The sequence below is a fragment of the Erpetoichthys calabaricus genome, chromosome 4 (assembly GCF_900747795.2).
Source record: "Erpetoichthys calabaricus chromosome 4, fErpCal1.3, whole genome shotgun sequence".
Taxonomy (NCBI): Eukaryota; Metazoa; Chordata; class Cladistia; order Polypteriformes; family Polypteridae; genus Erpetoichthys; species Erpetoichthys calabaricus.
In genome coordinates, this window is record NC_041397.2 from 263,558,553 (window position 1) to 263,580,059 (window position 21,507).

At 36.6% G+C, this 21,507-nt stretch overlaps 1 protein-coding gene across 1 annotated transcript in view; it reads left to right on the forward strand.

The window, feature by feature from the left end:
* The window catches only part of LOC114651251 (immunoglobulin superfamily member 2-like), a 42,311-nt gene that overhangs the window by 3,687 nt on the left and 17,117 nt on the right, over positions 1–21,507 (forward strand). Inside the window, exons 2-4 of the mRNA XM_051925680.1 lie at positions 5,552–5,620; positions 9,610–9,987; positions 16,141–16,560. Of these exons, the coding sequence (XP_051781640.1) occupies positions 5,575–5,620; positions 9,610–9,987; positions 16,141–16,560 (844 nt within the window). The 5' untranslated portion in view covers positions 5,552–5,574. The remainder of the gene's footprint in view (positions 1–5,551; positions 5,621–9,609; positions 9,988–16,140; positions 16,561–21,507) is intronic.

Below are 21,507 nucleotides of genomic sequence, written 5' to 3' on the forward strand. Positions count from 1 at the left end.
TGTCCTTCAGATGTGACATAAAAAATGAAGCCCTAATTCTTTGTGTTCATGAAAGATCTCTGGGTATCCTTTATAAAGAGCAGGGTGTATCCCAATGAACAGGCTAAATTGTCCACCTTGACTTGGTCATTCTGGCCCCTTAAGTATCCCCTGTACCTAACTGGTTAACTATCCCTCTCACCCCTTCACCACCTAACAGCTAATGAGCAGTACTGGCACAAAAATGGCTGCTGTTGCATCATTCAGATGGATGCTTTACACTGGAGGTGGTTGAAGTGGGTCCCCACTCACTATGTAAAGCTCTTTGAGTAGTGAGAAAAATGCAATATAAATGTAAAGAATTATTATTATTATATATTTATTTATTTTTTATTTTAAGTAAACAATCTTATTGTGATTGGTTCAGCCAGTGATAGTCAAATGAATTGCAGTCTTAAACTAAAGGAAAGACATGGTGGAGCAATGGCTAGTGAGGTTGCCTCATAGTTTCAGTGTCCTGGGATCAAACCACAGGTCTGGCACTGTCTTTTATGGTTTTTTTTCTATGTCTGCTTGGGGTTTTCTTCTAAACACATGCATGTTTGTTTAACAGGTGACTCTAAGCTGTGGTAGAAGTGAAGTGAAGGAAGCAAAAAAAAGAAAATGTTAAAATTCATGCATACTCAAAAGCATTTTCTTAATTTAACTGTAACTCTCCTTGACTGTTCTGAGAGTGATGCTGAAGTTTTAAATAAGGATAAATTTGTTATGCTTAATTTTATCAATACTAAAACTTCAAGAAAAAGACGAAAATGCCCCATTATAAAAGTCTGAATAAAAGCGCGTAATTTGAAATACAAGAGTCTACGTGAGGCATAATGCATAGAAAGCAGCTGAAGAGGCTATGCCACAGAAACCGAGATGTTGAGATGGTTAATCTAACAATTAGCATCCCACCAATTTCCCCACCACCACCCCAGATGCTCTTCTATCACTCTGATATTCACAGACACACAGTGCAGTGCACACATCAAAAGAGTGCGGCAGTCATTGTGTCTTGACACATCAGAAATCAATTTAGAGCTGCATACATTATGACTTCTGAAGGATGTTATCATGTAATGTTCCTTTATAAACAGTTCAGTGAAAACGTTTGTTTAAAATTTGATTAAAATTACGAATTTTGATATGCTCTGTTCATATATACAGTATTATACACTGGCTAACACTGCCACCTCACGGATTCAGCATCCTAAGTTTAAATCTCATGCCCAGTAGCTGTCTATGTGGAGTTTGTATTTTCTTCTCATTGATGGGTATTCTTGTGGACACACTGCATGTGTGTGTGTGTATGTGTGCTAATTGGTGATTCCATGTTATTCTTGTATTATATCAGTGTCTAGTGGTGTGTGAGTCATTGTGCTGATCTTGCCAAAATTGCCTCTCTACCCTCATCCTCCTAAACTAGATTAGGTATGTTTGAGAATCTTATATACTGTATTGTACTAGCCATCCACTGCAGCTCCGCCTGCGTAGTAGTGAAACAGGACAAACTTTAAAATCGGAGGCAAGGTACACTCCAAAATGCAGATGTAGACAGACTCCCCACTCCTGATGTCATGCTTCCCCATCCCCTCGGCCCGCAGTCTGTGTCTCGGATTAGCATGAATATATCGCTCCTGCAAGCAAACTATGATTCTTAGCGCGATCAGAGAAGTTGCAAGGTCAACCGGAATGTTCAAGCAAATTATAGAAAAAAACTCAATCTAAATCCATTAAGTACTTCTCTCATTCACTAGCTAAGCAAATGTAAGGTACGTTCTGAGGCTGGTGCATGAGTGAGGAGGGCCCCCACACCCCCCTCCCCCCAGCCTCTCTCTCGGTACTGCAAGCAAAATATGATACATAGCGCAATGAGAGAGGATGCAAAATCAACCGGAATGTTCAAGCAAATTATAGAACAAAACCCAATCTGAATCCGTTAAGTAGTTCTCTTGTGAAAAGCTCACTGATAGACATACAGACAGACTGAAAGACGGACATTGGATTTTATATATACAGTATAGAGAGAGATATGTTATGCACTAAACTTTACTTCTTAGCTGAATAGCATGAGTAAGGACAGGGACTCCATAGTGGCAGAGTGATTAGTTCTGGTACTACACAGCTCCAGTAGTTGGACGTTCAAATCCCAGCCCAGTCACTGACTTCTTGGAAAGTGTATGTTTCAGCAAGCCTGCATGGTCTTTTCCCTGTTTACTCCATTTTCTTCCTATGTCCCAAAGACATTCAAGCCAAGCTGATTGGCCCGGTAGGAGTAAATGTAGGTGTATGCCGAAGCTCCTTATCTTGCATTCAAAATGAGAATTTAGGTGTCTGGCACTTCAGCAATGCTAATTAGCTGCTCAAAATTGGGCCCACATGAGTGAGTGTGTGAGTGTGCCCTGAGCAGTGACATTTCTGGCATAAAAATTCTGGTGAATCCATATCAGAATTTTCCATTATGTGTATAGCCTACTCTAACATAAACATTGACTGACCTAATTAATATTTATCCTCTTTTTGATGTTGGTCGGAAGAACATGAAAGTTTGTGCACCTTTCACGTCTTAAAAAATCAATTAACCAATGGGAATCTGGTTCTTGGCCTGCCTTGTTTTTGATACTCTCTGACATCATCATCATCATCTGACAAAATAGAACAATTGAAATTACAACACTGTAAAAATGCGAAACCCATGCAACCACCCACTTCTCAGAAAAATCTTTTGAAATGGGAACACCTCAAGTTTAGAATTAAATGGTTTTGAGGTGAAAAAGGACACAATAACATGGAAAGAGTATGCAGACATGTCCAGAAGCAGCATTAACTACCATACAGCCAGGTGTTTGCTGGTCAACATCAGGTAGGCAAACAAATGAAAAAACAATGTTCTATATAGATATGTGTTCTTTCCACAAAAGGACTATGTGCTTCTTTGAAACAGCGGCATCAGAGTTCTGTTTTCTTTTCCACAAAGTGGAAGGAGTACATTTAGGCTCCCTTGGTGGCTTTTACAAATTTAGTATGGACCTCCTCAACGGTAGGAGAAAATCAAGATGCAGAGCCACATCTTGTTAACAACATAATCCTGATATGCATATCCTTTCTTTCTTTCTTTCTTTCTTTCTTTCTTTCTTTCTTTCTTTCTTTCTTTCTTTCTTTCTTTCTTTCTTTCTTTCTTTCTTTCTTTAAATTACTGTTGCTACCTTTAAGGGAGCAGATGGTAATAGGCTTCTCACATCTCTTCACTGGCATGTGCTGCATGGCCCAGGAAAAAAGTAGGAAAGAAAAAAATCAATAACAGTTGGTTGTCATTTTAACACTACTGATGACCTTCAAGCCCTACACCTAAACTGGAAAGTTCAGGCTTCACATGGACACACACACTTACATAAGGTTATAGAGAACACTGCAGGGCCACTTGGTCCAACCCTTCTGCTGGAATACAAGCTTGCAACACTCGGCATGAATAGAATTTCACATACTACTAGAAGCAATATTTTTCTAGGTAAGTAATTACAATGAGCATGTGATAGACATTTGGAAAAATAATTCCATAAGAAGACAAAGGTGAGGGTTGTTGGTACAAGCTGTATACCGATTGCTGCTGCTCATAACCATGAAAAGGATTAAATGTATCTAAGAAACTGATGAATGGATCAATGTATATACATAAGAATGACAAGATGTTGCAGTGATATATAAACATACAGTATATGTCTTCATTAAATCGTAATGGACTTTTACCTGTTGGCCACTTAATAGAGAAATATCTACAACTACAAGAACAAAAACAGGAAAATTAAGGAAATAAACTGAAACTGTCAATCCTGTTGTTCAATTAGCAACATAACAAGGCATCTCAAGGCACTCATCAATTGTGAACAGGACAGTGGGCTTTAATGTTTTTAAACACGTAAGATTTCTGGTAGTGCAGGTCCTGCCAATTGGAATACATTTTCTAAGGAAGTGAGTTTTTTGTTAAGAATCAAGCTTCAACTGTTCAAGGTATTGGGAAGTTGACTTACATTTGTATGAATGTAGTGAGAAGTCAAGCAAAATGACACCTTTAATTGGCTAACTAAAAAGATTACAATATGCAAGCTTTCGAGGCAACTCAGGCCCCTTCTTCAGGCAAGAACATACATCTTACATCTTGCCTGAAGAAGAGACCCGAGTTGCCCTGAAAGCTTGCATGTTGTAATCTTTTTAGTTAGCCAATAAAAGGTGTCATTTTGCTTGACTTCTCACTACATCCATAATGGCTAACACGGTACAACACCCTAGTACTACAGTTGTATGACTGTAAATGCAATGAGAAGTGTGATGGCTCAATGTTGGCAAATTTTTTTTTTTGCTCCTTATTTCACCTTATACAATTTCTTGTATTAGGAATTTGTTAGTTTTCGCATACCCCTTGAGGTCACAGTGCAGGGTCAGCCATTGTACAGCTCCCCTGGAGCAATTGCAGGTTAAGGGTCTTACTCAAGGGCCCAGCAGAATAGGATCTCTTTTTGGCAGTGACAGGGATTTGAACCGGCAACCTTCTGGATACCACCACAGATCCTTAGCCTCAGAGCCACCACTCCGCCCCTAAATTTGTGCTCAAATGTATTTTTTTCATGATAACTAATACACATATTTAATCTCTTATAAAAATACTCTACTGCTGCTTCAATTGATGCCAATATAACTGCAACAAATTTCTTTATTAAGCTGGCTAGTGATATGTTTATATATAAAGTGCCAAGGACTGAGTATAGTCAGTGTGAGGATGTGTGCTTTTCAGTTTGTATGACTAATGAGAATCTGATTCTTTTCCAACATAAAATGAATAGACTAATTTCATTTTGATGCGTTATTGATTACATCTCAAGTTTACAATGGTCTGCTATGCATTATTGTATACAACATTACTTACAGCAGCTTTGTGTATTTTAAAGCACAAGATAAGGCTTTATTAAAGACAATAAAAACCTCAGCAGTAACTGGGGTAGTGCCACTCTTGAATAGCTCTGAGTAAGTCACAAATGGATTAACCAACACAGGAAATTCCTTGATTACATTCGCACCATTCTGCCTGTTTATTTTGTGATATCATAAGACAAAGCTGCAGTAATATCAGTATTCTGTGACACAAGCTGCTTTGATTAAGTGCTTAAGGATCTGTAGAAGTAATCTGTTAATCGTGATACTAATGAGGGCCACAATTTTGTTCTTAATGATGGCTCATCTTCTTTAGAGAAGATTATCTGTTGCAAACTGAGCATTTTCCCTAAAAGGTTTCATTATCATCTTAGACATGCTTTTTTTATCAGTCATTACTAGGAAGTCAGATGAGGAATACGCTTTTCCATCCTGCCTTTGATCTTACCTTTAAAAACGCACCTTCTCTCACGGCGTAACTTTTATGTTTCATTTTAGAATAGTCAGCAGTATAGGGCTCTGTCTTAGCTTTACAAACTTAGATGAAACCAGGGTTGATTGCATTTGATTTAAAGATTACTGCTCCTTTTATTTTTGTTTCTAGAATTAAAAGACTTGACGATCAAAATGGACAATACTCCTCTACTTGCCTTTCTTCTTTTCGCATTTGATGGTAAGTGTTCTCCAATGACACAAAATGAGACTTTTTCACCTGTTGCAATTAAAATTGCACATGTTTAACATTGTATAATTGTACACAATTCATTTAAAAGTACACAAGTCATTTGTAAAGTACCAATATACTGTGTACAGGTTAAAGAAGCAGTATATTTCTACTAGGCTTCAAATGACAGTTTTTAAGCCATGAATATAAAGTGTATTTTAAAAGAGATTAATGAAACATTTTACAGTTATCTAATTATGAATAACTGGGTGTATGAATGCATGTCTTCTTCAACTGAATGATTAGCCAGATCTTAATGAGGTGGTCTTGATTTGACTGGAAAGCATTCAGCACAGAGGCCTAATTTGGGGAGTGTGTTACAGACCCAGCAATGCAGACTGCAATTTGAATACACATCTTTTTAATAATATTAAAAAGGCAGGTGTGGAAGGGAATATTACAGTTATGTGGGCTTTAATTACCTAAATTTAAACTGGGCTAACTTTATAAATAATGGAATACAAGCACAGAAATTATTAGATGTAATCAGTGACCATTTTTGATACAGTTTATTAAAGCACCAACGCGGTAGGACGTCCTGTCTAGATTTAGCATTTTGCAATACCCAACACAGAACTGACCAGATACAGGTGATTGAACCACTAGGGTCAAGTAACCATAATATAATACAATTCACAGTGTTTTGGCAGAGTACAGATGCAAAACCTAAAACTGTTAAGTTTATCATTAATATTGCTAATTTTGAGCAGATGCCGCAAAGTCTAAAAGGGCTAAACTGGGAGAAGCTTTTAAGTGTGGAAACAGTCAAGAAGCAGTGGAACAGGTTTAAAAATGTTTTACATAAAATGCAGAACATGTTCATCCCAAAATCTGGAAACATTAAGAAATTAAAGAAAACTCTGCATTAGGTAAATAACGAGATAAAAAAGAAGCTGCATAAGTTGTACAAGACTAATAACTCCAATACTAACTGTAGGACGTATGAGAGCCTAAGAACAACTGTAATAAAAAAGGATATTATGGAAGAGGAAAGTCAGTTAGACAGGAGTATTGCAGATAAGGTGACAGATGACCCAAAGAGATTCTTTCAGTATTTCATAAGAAAAAAAAGAGTAAAGGAGGAGGAAAAGTGTAGCAGAAAAAGTAAAAGGGGAATTAAAATATACAGACAGTTCAATGGTAAATGCTCTAAACTTGCTTTTTTTTTCTGCAGTCTTCATATGTGAGGAAGCAAATAACATCCCATCAGCGATTACTAAGGAGGTTCTGAGTGACTGGGAAATTGTAGAGGGAGAAGTGCTGCTTAGATTAAATAGGCTGTCATCCAACAAATCACTAGGACTAGGTCATATTTATCTTCAGGTGCTTATGGAGGTTAGTGAGTACAGATATAAACTCTGGAAGTATATTTTTTAAAATTTTAATGCACACTGGGGGATTCCTGAGGACTGGAAAATAGCAATTGTTGTCATATCATACAAAAAAACTTGATTGGACAGATTCAAGTAACTATAGACCAGTAGGCTTAATGTACATCATGGGTGAATTAATTGAAGAAATTATTAAGGAAACGTTTTAGTATCAAATGGTAAAAACAGGAGTTTTACTGACCTGTCAACATGGGTTCAGACAGGAGAGGGCATGTTTTACTAATATGCTGGATTCTTTCAGAAAGCAAAGAGTGTTTGATCAGAGAGGTGCATGTGTTATTATTTATCTTGATTTTTAAAAAGCATTTGATAAGGTGAGGAATTGGCTAAAAAAACAGGAGGCAGAGGGTTATGGTGTGAGAAAGAATTTGGTAATATTAAGAGTGGTGTCTCTCAAGGGTCGGTGCTAGGTTTGCTGCTATTTTTAATATGTGCAAATGATTTGGATAGGAATATAAATAACAAAATAGGTGGATTGGAAGATAATCTAGAATCCATTAAGTCATTACAAAGGGACTTGGACAGAATACAGGAGTGGGCAGTTTCATGGTAAATGAAATTTAATAAAGGTAAATATAAAGTATTACATGTAGGGAGTAAAATATTAGATATGAATACACAATGGAAGGTCTGAAACTTGAAAGTACATCTTATGAGAAGGAGTTAGTAGTCATATTGAACTCATCACTATTTACCTCTAGTCAGTGTATAGAAGGCTAACAGAATGTTAGGTTATATGCTACAATATGTAAGGTACAAGTCCAAGGAGGATAAGCTCAAGCTTTATAATGCACTGTTGATGCCACTCCTGGAGTACTGTGTGCAGTTTTGGTCTCCAGGCCACAAAAAAAAACATAGAAGCACTAGAAAACGTCCCAAGAAAAGTGACTAGGCTGATTAAGGGATGAGAGGTATGAGTTATGGGGAAAGATTAAAAGAGCTAAACCTTTTTAGTTTAAACATATGTAGATTAAGGGGGAAAATGATTGAAATTCTTTAAATTATGGAAGGAATTAGTCAAGTTGATCCAGGCTGATACTTTTAAAATGAGTTCACACAGATAATCGTAGACATGGAATAAATTATGTGCATTGTGGCAAAGAATAGGACTTTGCAGACATTCAAAACTGGACATGATGTTATTTTGGAGAAATTAGGTGGATAGGATTTGTGAGCTTTGATGGGCTAAAAGGCCTATTCTCATCAATTGTTTCTAATGCCCCAATGTTCTAATGAATTACTCTGAGTGTCCTACTCTGACAAGTTCAGGGAGTTCAATCTCTATATTTTTGAAAAGAGAAGGTGACATGGAGGCTTCAATCCAGGTCTTCAAATTTCTCAAAGTTAGCAGTAATGCTGGTCCACCAAAATTACGTCAGTTACATAGTGAATCCTATACTTGAGCATGGTAAAAGAGATGAAGCCAGGAAGTCCTTATTCAAATGTAGGGCCTGTAACACATATTGCTGTGGTTACTTTGGCTTATTAAAACTGTCTGGATAAGATATTAGGACAACTTAGTTATTAGCTAACCAAACCAGTTTGGTGGACTGTATGTTATCTTATTTGTCATGCTTATGTAATAACAGTTTGTGTGTGACTGTGCCCTGAGACAGACTGGCACACTGACTAGAGTTGCTTTCTTCCTTGCACCTGACACTGCCTAGCCAGGCAAAGCTAAACGATTAAGATGGACAGATACATGAATGTTTGAATTACTGTGTGAGCTTGTGATTGGTGCTCTCTTCAGACCTATAGGTCCTCCCTTGATCCTACGACATTATGGTTGAGAAAAATGAACAGTAGATTTTTCATAGTGCCTGTTTTCTTTTAATGGTTCTGTATTTTGTATTTCTGTAAATCTGCTATTTTTTTCAGGCTTTCTAAATTACATTTTTTAAACTCAAAGTAAATTATAAAATATGACATTACAGAGACACTTTCATTTCTACTTCTTATTCATGAGATTTTAATCCTTCACTCAGTATTTCTTCATCACCTCTTATTTAATGTGCTTTGGTTCTATCCAATCAATCTGTAGGCTTAGGGAGCTTCTCACTTTCAAGGTCTTCTAATTGACCCTTATCTATTTTAAGAATCTAAGAATACTCTAGACTCAGGATTTATTCTAATGTAGTAAAATAATTAAAGTACACTATTAAATAAAAGTGTAATAATGTAACAAAATTTGTTTGATTTCATAAAAATATTTGGAAAATAAGAATGCAAGAAGTGGTATTTCTTGTGGAAATCACATGCTTATTGCCATATTTGCTGTGTCTGTCTTTGTAAAATAAATTTCAACAAGCAGAAAATCTGACGAAAAAATATATATTCAATTGTAATTGCATATTTCTAGCACTTTACCTTTGTGAATGGTTGGGATATGTGGCCTGTATTTTGTATCTTTGGTGACTAATCACCTTACTAAGCCAGTGTATCTATCTGTCTATCTATCTATCTGTCTATCTATCTATAATATAGTGCCTTTCATATCTGTCTATCTATCTATTAAATTACATACGAGTATATTCTCTTTGCTTTTAGGAATCGTCATCAGTCAACGTGTGGTAGAGACACAAAAGGGGCCTTTGATTAGAGTAGAAGGATCCCATGTTACCATATCATGCAAAGTTACTGGCTATGAAGGAACTGGAAAGCAGAACTTTCATTGGTCATTTTACCTGCCCACAATGCCTAACGTTGAACTTCAAATAGTCAGCACAGGAGACCTTCACTTTACTTATGCCGTTTATCGTCATCGAGTGAAGACAAAAGATATTTATATTGAGAGAACGAGCAAGGACTCTGTGTTTCTGCATATAACTAAACTGCAATTGCGTGACCAAGGGGAGTATGAGTGCTACACACCTAGCACAGAATCGACTTACTATGGAATTTACAGTGACAAAGCAAATTTGACAGGTAAGCTCATTTTTTTCTGCATCTTCATCACTGATACTTTAAGTGGAGATGCATGGGAATATTTTTCTGGAGTAACTTTGACCAATTTTGAACTGTGGCAAAATTTACACGATCATGTGTTTAGATTATGATTGTGCAATTAAGGTAGTCAGATTTTGGCTCTCTTTGAAAATTTTAACAATCTTTATCAAGGCATGGCAGCAGTCTTCTAAAGTAAAATAATTTTCTCATAACACCTTCAGCAATCTATATCTACCCACTTTGATAAAAATAAAACCATCAGACTTTAATAAGTGGCATTAAAAACAGTGATGGTGCACTTACCTTTCATGGAAGGAAAACAAAAAAGAAAGTAATGCTGAAAATAGTTGCTGAGCTTAACTTCATGTTTCACTGCAGCGACATTTTACAGCTTTCATGTGATATAGTCAAGCAAGATCTTGGTTATATAGAAGGTTACATCTAATCTTGTTTTCTAGTTTGCTTTTGGATATTTTAATTTGAAGGAGGCTGTGTTCTATAGTTTTTATCAATGCATGCTAAATCTATATGGAAATATGAAAATACAGCAAAAAATCACATGGATTATTGCATAAAGTGTAAATTTAAGTGACTGGTAATAATTGATTATATTATGCTGTGCACAACAGTTAATGAATATCTGTTCAAAATAAGTATCACAGAATATTTTTTAATAATAATATGAACTTATTACCATGTAACCAGTTAGTACCTGACTAAATTCAAAATGAGCCAAAGGTTACAGCTGAGTAATTGCTGTTTCCAGGTAATGGCGAGCAAGAACCCCAGGAAACTGCATTACTGATGGACCTTAAATAAAGATTAAATGAAGCAAAGAGAATTTTCATTTTACTATGCTGAGAACAGCAACAAGCCACATTAAAATTAATCAAACACTTGCAATAAACCAAAATAAAAAATTCAAAGGATATTTAGAGATTTCATGTTACCCTGTGCAAGAACTTTCGTACGTGATGAAAGGTATTCCTTCATGTCACGTTTATTCCAGGATCACTGATGGTTTTAATTTTCTGTTATTTTTTGTATTTTGCAATTTTTTTAATTTATCCCTGCTAGTTCAAACTAATCCTTTACCCCAGATCTACTCATTTAGAGCTCTCAGATGTTCTCCTGATCGAGTCAGCAATTACCTGAGAGACCCACACTTACTGCCACTGCTATTTTGCTTTGGCATTAGTTTACTTTTGTAGCTTTCGTTCACTGCCATATTTATGACATAACAGTATCACGGTGGCACACGTGATTCTGCCTAACAGACCCAGGATATCACTGACTATCACTGCCCATTCTTCTCATGCCTGTGTGGGTTCTGTAAGTGCGCTGGTTTTGTCCCATATCTCAGACATGTGCAAGGTCGTGTTATGTGACTTTTGTTTGCCCTGTTATCCATGAGTGTACCTTGTAAAGGACTGGCAGCTTGACCAAGGTAGGGGTCCTGACTTGTTCCCAGAGTTAGGCTCCAGTCCAGTATGGGTGGACATATAATGTAACACTGTGCTTCTGATAAGGTTTTATTTAAATTATTTCTGAATATTTTTAAAAAGTAAAAACTGGCATTAGATAAGCTAATTAACGTTTTCGCTTTAGGATATTTTTAATGTATTACATTAATTAAATAATTTGAAGGAGGAATTTGGCCCTGAAGCAAAGAAGCTGTTGCCTGCCTTACTTTGTAGTAGCTATCATACAATTAAATTTCAGCCCTGTGACAGAACTGATTGGTTTATAACAGCTGCACTGACATCTGTCTCCTGTGCCACAGATTGTTGTTTAAGGCTTCCAGAAAAAAATATTAATGATTAATTGTAATTGTCCAAAAGACTATTGAAACAGTTGTGTAAAGTAACTTTATTCCTGAAACTGAAGCCTGGAGGACTTGGATGCAGCTGACCACATTCAAATAATGAATATGCAGTCACTTCCTAGTTTTATGTTTTAAGTCGAATTATTTATTTTTATGTACATGCAGATTTTTTTTACTTCATTTGCTGCATATTTTAGATATACATGTGATAAAACTGTGTTCGACTACTGTACAACTTTATATTTTAATTTTGACTGATTTTTAAGTCTAATACAAGTTTTCCCCAAAGGGCTTCAATATTTTTTTTTGTCTTATAACTTTGAATGGTGGAATGGTAGTGCATATTAACACTGTCGTTTCCTGGATTCAAAAAACTGGATGTGGTCAGACTCTGTGGATTGTCGGCATGTTCTTCCTAAGTCAGAGTGGGATTTTTATTTGAATGCTCCTGTTTTTCTTCGACATCACAAAGATGCGCAAGTTAAGTTCATCTGTCATTCTATGAGTATCTGTGCATCTGTAATTTAGTATTCTTCATGATGAACAAGCATTCAATGGGGTTGGGTGGGTTTTCTTACCTGATGTTAAACTTGGAAACTCTCCATCCTTAAACATTTTAAGTTAACAAATGAAAAGATCTAATTTTGTAACATGCTGGCAAGACACAATACAGAATAAACATCAACAGGTTATTTAAATGATTTTTTTTCCAGAAAGATTTTAGCTACTGTAAAAGCCCTGTATTCACTTTGCGTAAGTCAAAAATACTGCAATGTATAAAAACATGTTTGCCTGCAGCCACCGTTCCTCAGTTAAAGACAGACATGCAAATTACAGAACAATTAGGTCATAATGCACTGCTATCCGGGTGTATTAGTTTAAATGGTGTCAAACAGCTGCTTCACAGCTGCAACTGAAAGGCATTTGTACAATTGTCAAGTACACTTTAGCTTTTAGGTTTGCAGGCGGTATGTTATTAGAAAACTGCAGATCAAACAAAAATCAAAATATTTGAATCATTCTTTAGAAAACGTCAAATTCAAAATTACAATTATTATGTGAATAATACGTTCTTTTGTGTTAACTTGCCTTGCTCACATGTTTTAATAAAGATTTCACTGGTACACGCAAAATACTTTGTTGGAACAACTGTTTAATTGATCTGTAATGCTGTAACGTTTGAAGAAATCTCACTTTAGCATATTCCTGTTGCCCAATGATATGTTAGGACTTTTTTTGTGGAGTATACATATTGCTATAGTATTTGGGTAGGGTGTTTACATCCTGGATTATAGATGGTACTCTAATAGTTACACAAAATCAGCCAAACCTTATATCTTTTTTGTATACAGGCTATTCAGTCCAGTTTTGGAATCCTGTAGCAAACACCACTACATGAAGAATGTCAGCTTGTCCACTGGGGATATTGTGAGGCGGGTGTGTAAAGTATCAAATCTTAATGCTTTGAATAGTATACATGGGTTAGGGCAATAGTAACATCTGAGGCCTTGTAAGACAATCTCTGGACATTGAGAAAAAGAAAAGTAACCAGTCCTATATAAGAACAAAAAAATATGCTAATTTGGAGAATACTTGATAAGGTGGTTGTCAAGTCTGGCTAACTGATTTATTTACTATTGTGTGACTTTCTTTGATCAAACCATGTAAGAGCAATCTGAACACAAATAAGTAATTCATACCAAAATACTGTAGCTTTCTGATATATATTGTATTAGAACAGACTCACCATGATAAACAGAAGTACCACCTTAATGACCCCGTATAATTTTAGTGCAATAAACACAAAAGAAAAACAATAATTGCAGAAATGTCTCAAAATGTCTTAAGTCCTTTCAGCAGTAATAGATGGGTCCAGGCGGATGGACGTCAGAAATTATGTCAAGGTGGTATAACTGTCAGTCTTCCAGTCTGCAGAGGGAGGAAGAGAAAGGCATTAGAATACAGCACCAACTAATGGAGCAGTGGGGAATTACAATTACCACAACCCTAAAGCTCTCCCCTATGTGCATGCGCATGACACTATACATACATTCATACATACTGTACATACAGTACGTTCACTCATCTATCAGCAATCCATCCATCTATTCATTTTCTGCTGAGTTAGGGTCATGGGGGCCTCAGTCCAAGCAAAGATGCCCAGATGTTCTGTCCCTGTTCTTTGCCACCTCCTCTAAATCATCTGGGGGATATGAAGGCATTTCTTGGCCAGCCAAATGATATAAGGAGAAGGTCTCCTTCTGGTTGGACATGTCAGAAACACCTCCCCAGGCAGGTGTTCAGGACGCATCCTAATCAGATGCCTGAACCACTTCTATTGGCTCCTTTTGATGGAGAGGAGCAGCAGTTTTACTTTGAGTTCCTCCTGAATGTCTGCACTCCTCACCCTGTCTCTAAGCTGGAGCCCAGACACCCTGCAAAGAAAACTTTTTTCTTCTGAATAAACAGTTCATATAAAAATGATTCAACCCCTTGGTAGTTTTCACATTTTATTAACAATCAACGTTGTCTTCATTGTGTGGTTTAGGCCTCCATACTGACTTACACAAAAGTGGACCTTCAGTATAAGGTGTGTTTAGACTACAATCACTTGAAACCCTTTGAGTACAGATGGGTGATCTCCATTTAACTAACGATTTGACTGATAAAATCAATTGGTTGCATCACTGAAGATTTAGATGTGTTAAGAGGGGGAGGGGGTACTTATGTGAGCAATTATTTTGACTTTTATGTTTGTGATTAATTTATATTTTGAAATTAAAAATTGTCTGTTAGTCAGTACCAAAAAAGCTAAATTAAATCCACCACAATTCAATGTTTCATAGCAATAAAATGTGAGATCTTTCAAGGTGGTGAATTCTTTACATGGGCCCTGTATAGCATATTCAAAAAATGTCATTTTGATTACCACAAGGTGCCCCTTTCTCCTACACTACCAGTAGAACTTCTCAGTAACAAATATTTACTCACATTTATGCAAAAATTCATTTTTCACTGGCTAACATCAATGTTTTTGTTAAAGAACTTCTTATCATGTAACAGACTCCATTCACCCTACCTTAGTAAATCATTTTATTACATCTGCCTTAAATCTCTGCTTTGAAAAGACAAAATGATCCAAAGCCTTCTCTTCCCAGCCACACCACTGTATGTGTGGACATTTCTGATCCTCCTCATGTTCTCTTTCATTTTTATTTTCTTCCCACCTCCCAAGGTGTATTGGTTTAATATGACATGATAAACTGAATGACGGAGTGTTGATCTGTGAGTTTCTATATATGGACTTGTGCTAAATCAAGAGGAGTCCCCCATCTTGCTCTACCCCCCTTCAGCCCTGAAATTATTATGTACTTTTGATAAATGTGTAGCGGGGCCACATAGTTAGTGTTGTTAAATGTCAGTTCTGAGTGCATCTCGTTTCATTGTCCCGTTTGCTGTTTGTATGTGTATCAGTTAATGCCGTCCCTGTAAAGGGGGACAGATCGTGGAAGGAGACCACAGCCGCAAACCTGGAAAACACCTGTTCACGATTAATTAATTACCGCCGTCACAGGACTATTTAAGCCAGCAGGAGGAGAAAGAGAGGGAAGAGAGGAGAGAAGGAGATTTTTCACATTCACGACCATGAGCCATCTGTACCTGTTATATTCCACATCGCGCATTTCCATCTAGTTTGTTTTTCTATCCACCGGACTTGCTTCAAGAACCTCATCACGAGAGACCCCGGGGTCGGAATTAATCATCTACCAAGCACCGAGGATTCACGGTGAGGCTGCTCCATTTTGTCCGGGGAAAATCAAACGACTCATTTTTCGCTAATTCAGTCAACCGCATTCAGGACAGTTTTTTATAACCGGACTCAAGTTCACATTCATTTCCGTATCTCATTCAATTTTTGTTATTCGTGTTGTGTGTTTATATGTTACAGGGGCAAGGGAGGGTTTTTGTTGTATTTATATTTGGTGGTGTCTTGTTGTTGCTGGGGTGAAGGGATATTTATATTTATATCTGTTTTCTATTTTTTGCATGTCTTGTTGTTTCATTTAATACATTTAATCCATTTTAATTTTACATCCTGCTTTTGTGTACTTATATTTACACCGTCGATTGTGGGGAAAAGTTTAATTGGTTAGAAGTACGGCTTGATAGTTAGATTCTTTCTCAGTAAATTATCCAGGCTACAGGTCTTGGAGGTGTAGCTGCCGGCTGGGTAAAGGGGTCGGCCGTTACAAATGCTTGATGAAAGGATTTACTAAATAATCAATTAGTTCTGTTTTTGATTTTAGTGGTACCGGATACACTTCAAGCAAGAATGCCAGCTCAGCACATATCTAAAACTATTGGAGATTCCCTCAGATTGTCTTGTGATGTTACCAAGCAAAATTACCACCACACACACTTGTCAGTTTCCTGGATGCTTGAGACTCAGAAGGGCACCTTTGAGATTATATCACTTTCTAAAGACTTCATCCTGCAAAGCAGCGATGCTTTTCATCACAGACTTGAAGTTGGTGGACTGCGTCTGGACAGAATTGGTCCATCAACTTTCAACTTGACTATACTTTATCTGCAACTTTCTGACCAAGGCAAGATTTACTGTCAGGTGACCGAATGGATTCAGGATCCAGATAAATCCTGGTACCCCTTCTCTACAAAACACACAGAGAGCACAGAGGTGTTTGTTATTGGCAAGCAACAAAAATCAGGTAAGACCCTTTATATCTTCTGTTCTTTTCAAATCATATAGTTAACATGGCACATAGGAAATAATCACATGCCATAGTGACAGGTTTGGGAAGTGTTATAATTTTTTGTTTATAGATGCGGTTTCTGTCAATATCTATCTATCTATCTATCTATCTATCTATCTATCTATCTATCTATCTATCTATCTATCTATCTATCTATCTATCTATCTATCTATCTATCTATCTATCTATCTATCTATCTATCTATCTATCTCCTGCTAAAAGGCAAGGTGTTATATTCTGTGGTCACAATCTCCTTAACACCATCACAACCTAAAAAATCATTATACCAAATTCCCGAGATGTAATACATGTTATGTGAAAAGAGTTTAGACTCATTGTACTTATGGCTTTACTTTATAGTGATAAAAAAACATTTTAAGGGCTTTGTTTCCCTGCAGCCTTAACATTGAATGTGCAGGTTCAGTAAATGGATAATTTGTCATTACACAGGATTTTCATGGAAGAATATCTTCTTAGCTAATAAGAAATTTTTAAACAATGGTGCCTATCCCTGCTGCATATGGTACAAACCTTTAGATGCAGCACCATTACATTGCAGGTCCCCCCTGCTCATAAAGAGTCTAGTCTATCTTTGCTGCATCTGGTACAAGGAGGGAACCATTTCTGGACAGGGCAACACTCACACTAACATCTAATCTTGAAAATTGTCAGTTAACTAAATCTTTATGTCTTTCAGCTATGGGTGAACACCAAAGCACATGCAATAGAACCCACAAATACATGGGTGGTATCATACAAATGATGTAGCTCAAAGTGCTTTACATGATGAAGAAAGAAAAAAGACAAAATAAATAAGATAATAGAATTAGGGAACACTAATTAATATAGAATAAAAGTAAGGTCCAGTGGCCAAGGAGGACAGAAAAAACAAACAAAAAAAAAAACTCCAGATGGCTGGAGAAAAAAAAAAAACAAAATCTGCAGGGTTTCCGAAGCCACGAGACCACCCAGCCCCCTCTAGGCATTCTACCTAACATAAATGATCTCAATCAGTCCTCATTGTATTCAGGGTTCACATGGAAGAACTTGATGATGACGGTCATGTGTACTTCTGGCCTTTAATCCATCAATGCAGGGACATCACGGTGCTTTGATCAGGTGGTGGTGGTGCAGATCACCACCACAGAAAACCGGAAAAAGAACAGAAGAGAAAGTAGGGGTTAAAGTAGCCATCAGGAATGATATTAATAATTAAATGCATATGCGGAGTATCAGGATTAAACTAAAATGAAGCTATGAGAAAGCCATGTTAAAGTAATGTGTTTTTAGCAGTTTTTTAAAGTGCTCCACTGTATTAGCCTGGCGAATTCCTATTGGCAAGCTATTCCAGATTTTAGGTACATAACAGCAGAAGGCCAACTCACCACTTCTTTTAAGTTTAGCTCTTGGAATAATAAGCAGGCACTCATTTGAAGATCTAAGGTATAACAAATATAACAAATGTGCATGGGATTCCAATCCAGGACTGTGGACTTCTGAGGCATCTGTGCTACCATGCTGCCCTTGTTTCAATTAATACATCTTTAGTTTAAATTAAAACTTTTTGTGCCTGCACCATACTAAAGGGGCTTTACAAAAGAATAAGATAACAGTACATTATCAAAAGTGAAGTCAGAAATAAAATCCAGCAGTCCATTTTCTAAACATTCATTTAGCATTACTTCATTGTGAGGTGACAAAGTCTGTCCTATCAGCTTTGGGCTGTCCATGTCCTGATCACAATACAGTTTCATTTCAATACAACAACAACATGTACTTATATAGCACGTTTTCATAGAATTATGTAGCTCAAAGTGCTTAACAAGATGAAGAATGAAAAAGAATAACATAAAAATAAGTTTAGGTAATACTAAGTGACAAAGTGAAAAGTAAGGTCCGATGGCATGCACACTCATATAAAAATTAATGTAACAGGACAGAAACGCATGTGGAGAACATGCAGACCACCAGTGATGCAGGAGAGAGTTGAACGCAGGGCTTTGGAGCTCTGAGACAGCAGCCTTAACTGTTGTGTTGCTCTGACATCGGTTCAAATAACTATACAGATTCAAGTAAGAAGTATTGACAGACATTAGGAGGTGCCTGAAAAGGATTTGATTTCAAAGAAAGGAAATTTCACATTTTGGGAAACCTCAAAAAGCACAATAAAATCTGATAGACAGCTATGGAGTAAAAAGACAGATATATTCTGCCATCATTCATTGAAACTACTTGTTCATAACTGATTGATTTCAATCTTTATCCGAAGTAATTGTGCTGACTTTAAGATTACGGTAAGTGTAATAACATTACAAGGCCCAATAAGACAGAAATTGGCTTTTTCAAATCCAATAATAAGTTTAGTATTGGTACACATTCAACATCACACATCTTCCTGATGAATGTCATTTAACCACAAAGCAAGGTGGTGGTTGTTCAGTCATGTTATTGGAATGTTTATGTACAACAAGGGCTTGAATTCTTATGAAAACAAAGTAAATGTAGTAAAGAAGCCTCAGAAGAACATCTGTCATGATTTGCCAGAGATGTGGGATTTGGTAAAGTTTTATTAATCTTCTAGCAGGAGAGGGATCCAAAAGATGCAGCTAATGCCACACTAGAGTAGCTTAAATACAAAAAAGGTGATATGCTTGAGAGGATTAATTTGTAGCCAAAGCACAGTTCATTCAAGGATATAAAGCAGAGGTTCAAATTTGCAGTTTACAAATAGTTCCTATCTATATAAAAGTAGAAGAACAAATGTACAAAGTTGGTAGAGATTTACAATGAATAGCTTAGAATGTCCATCAAATGATTCTGTATCAAGTGTAGACTTAAGGAAGGTTAATACCTAATCAGTCAATTTCTTTATCACGTATAAACAATTAAGAGAAACATGTGGCATTATTTTTATGTTGACTAATTCAATGAGTGTTATCAGTTGTTCAAAGCACAACTTCTCAGACCTCATTAATCCACTCCCAGTTGCAGGGGCCCCTTAGACAGCACTGGTAGAAAGCAGGAACCAACAATGGATGATTTCCAGTCCATCACGGGACCAACTCACAGAAACTCCTGTGAAACGAATGCAGAATTGGCAGGTAACCTCAAAACCTGTGCAAACATCACCCAGCTAGTAACTGGGCATGAAATTCAAACCCAGGACACTAGATCCCTAAAACACTAGTGGTACCACCATATCAGTCTGTGAACACTCAATGTATCCTGCTACACTGAGGAATCTTAATGTATTTATTTTTCATCTATTTTTATTTTTTGTGAATTTCCCATCGGGATTAATAAAGTATCTATCTATCTATCTATCTATCTATCTATCTATCTATCTATCTATCTATCTATCTATCTATCTATCATGTTGATCAGTAGCAAAAAAAGATTAGATTTAGTAACATTCAACAATGCAGCAGAATAAAATGTAAAGAAGTCAAAGGCAGTGTAATTATACAATCGATTTAATATAATTAGTTCTTTTTATTATACAATATATGTAATAATGCTGATTTCAGATGGTAAAGCATGCTGATATAATTAAGCCAAAAGAGTAAAGTATATTAAGACACCCAGCAGGAACTAATTATATCTACTTTTTCTGCACAGGAGTGAATCAATTTGCAGAATATACTGTTTGAGAGCAATGAAGTGATATTTATTTTAGTTGGAATTTCATCCACATAAGTAGAGAAAAGCCAAGCAAAATGACACCTTTTAACTAGTTAGCCAATAAAAGGTGTCATTTTGCTTGGCTTTTCTCTACATTCATAATGGCTAACACGGTACAACACCCTAGTACTACAGATATCCACATAAGTCAAATTTGACTGTCCTGCTTTCTCTTATTAACCAACTTATTTTTTTATTTTGTGTAATATCTATTTGGATCAAGAAAGAAACCGATAAGCAATGTTCACAAATACTTAAAAATACGATATTACAGTATATGACCAAATTACAAATGCAAGTAGTCTTGTAAGGCACAGAGCTGGAAACTGTAAGGAGGGTGCTATTCATAAACCACTGTTACCATTTATAGGACTTTCTATTCCAGCTTAAGACTGTCATCTACAAATACTATCAATTTTGGCATCCAGAAATTTGAAGAAAGAGTGAATTCAACTGAATTTGTAGAATAGTTCTTTGTGTGGAATGTGGATGTAGGGTTCAGACAAGACAGAAGGCTGTAGATATAACAATAAAACTGATAGGAACACAGCATAATGGTGATTTCATGTGTAATGCTATCTCATAAGGTGTAATAAAGTGCAGGGCAGCAGCTCACTTAGTAAAGTATCACTGAGCATTGTCACAAAATAAAACTGGAACTCTCCACTAATCTTTCTTGAGAGAGAATTTCTGTAAGAGTTGACATAAGATTTTGAGTCTTCATCTTACTCTACCTCAAGGCTGCTTGATTGTGTTCCTTTCCAAACTGCAGTGTACATTAGGACTCATAACAATGATATAAGTAGCAAACATGGTATATGAAGTCTCTCAGTCAATTGTTTAGTATGGAAGAATATTTTAGACAAAATTAAATGGACCAAAACTCCTCCATGCTCTTGAGACTGTGCTGGGAGACACAGCAAACCGTCTTGTGACAGCAAGTACGGATGTGCCATCCTGGAGGAGCTGGACTGCCTATGCATCCTGAATCGGCTGTGGTTACCGCCTCATGCTACCAGTAGTGACAAGGACACTAGCCAAAAGCAAAACTAGAGAAGAATCGGTCAGGAAGGATAAGGAGAGAGGATTTGTCTGATTGTCTGTTGGCCATCACCTGCAAAACCATTCCCTTTTTGGGGGTTGACTTGCTGTTGTCTTTTCAGTGCACTTATTGTCACTTTCATTTGCACCAAAGTAGGTGAAGTTGAATCACCTTCCCTT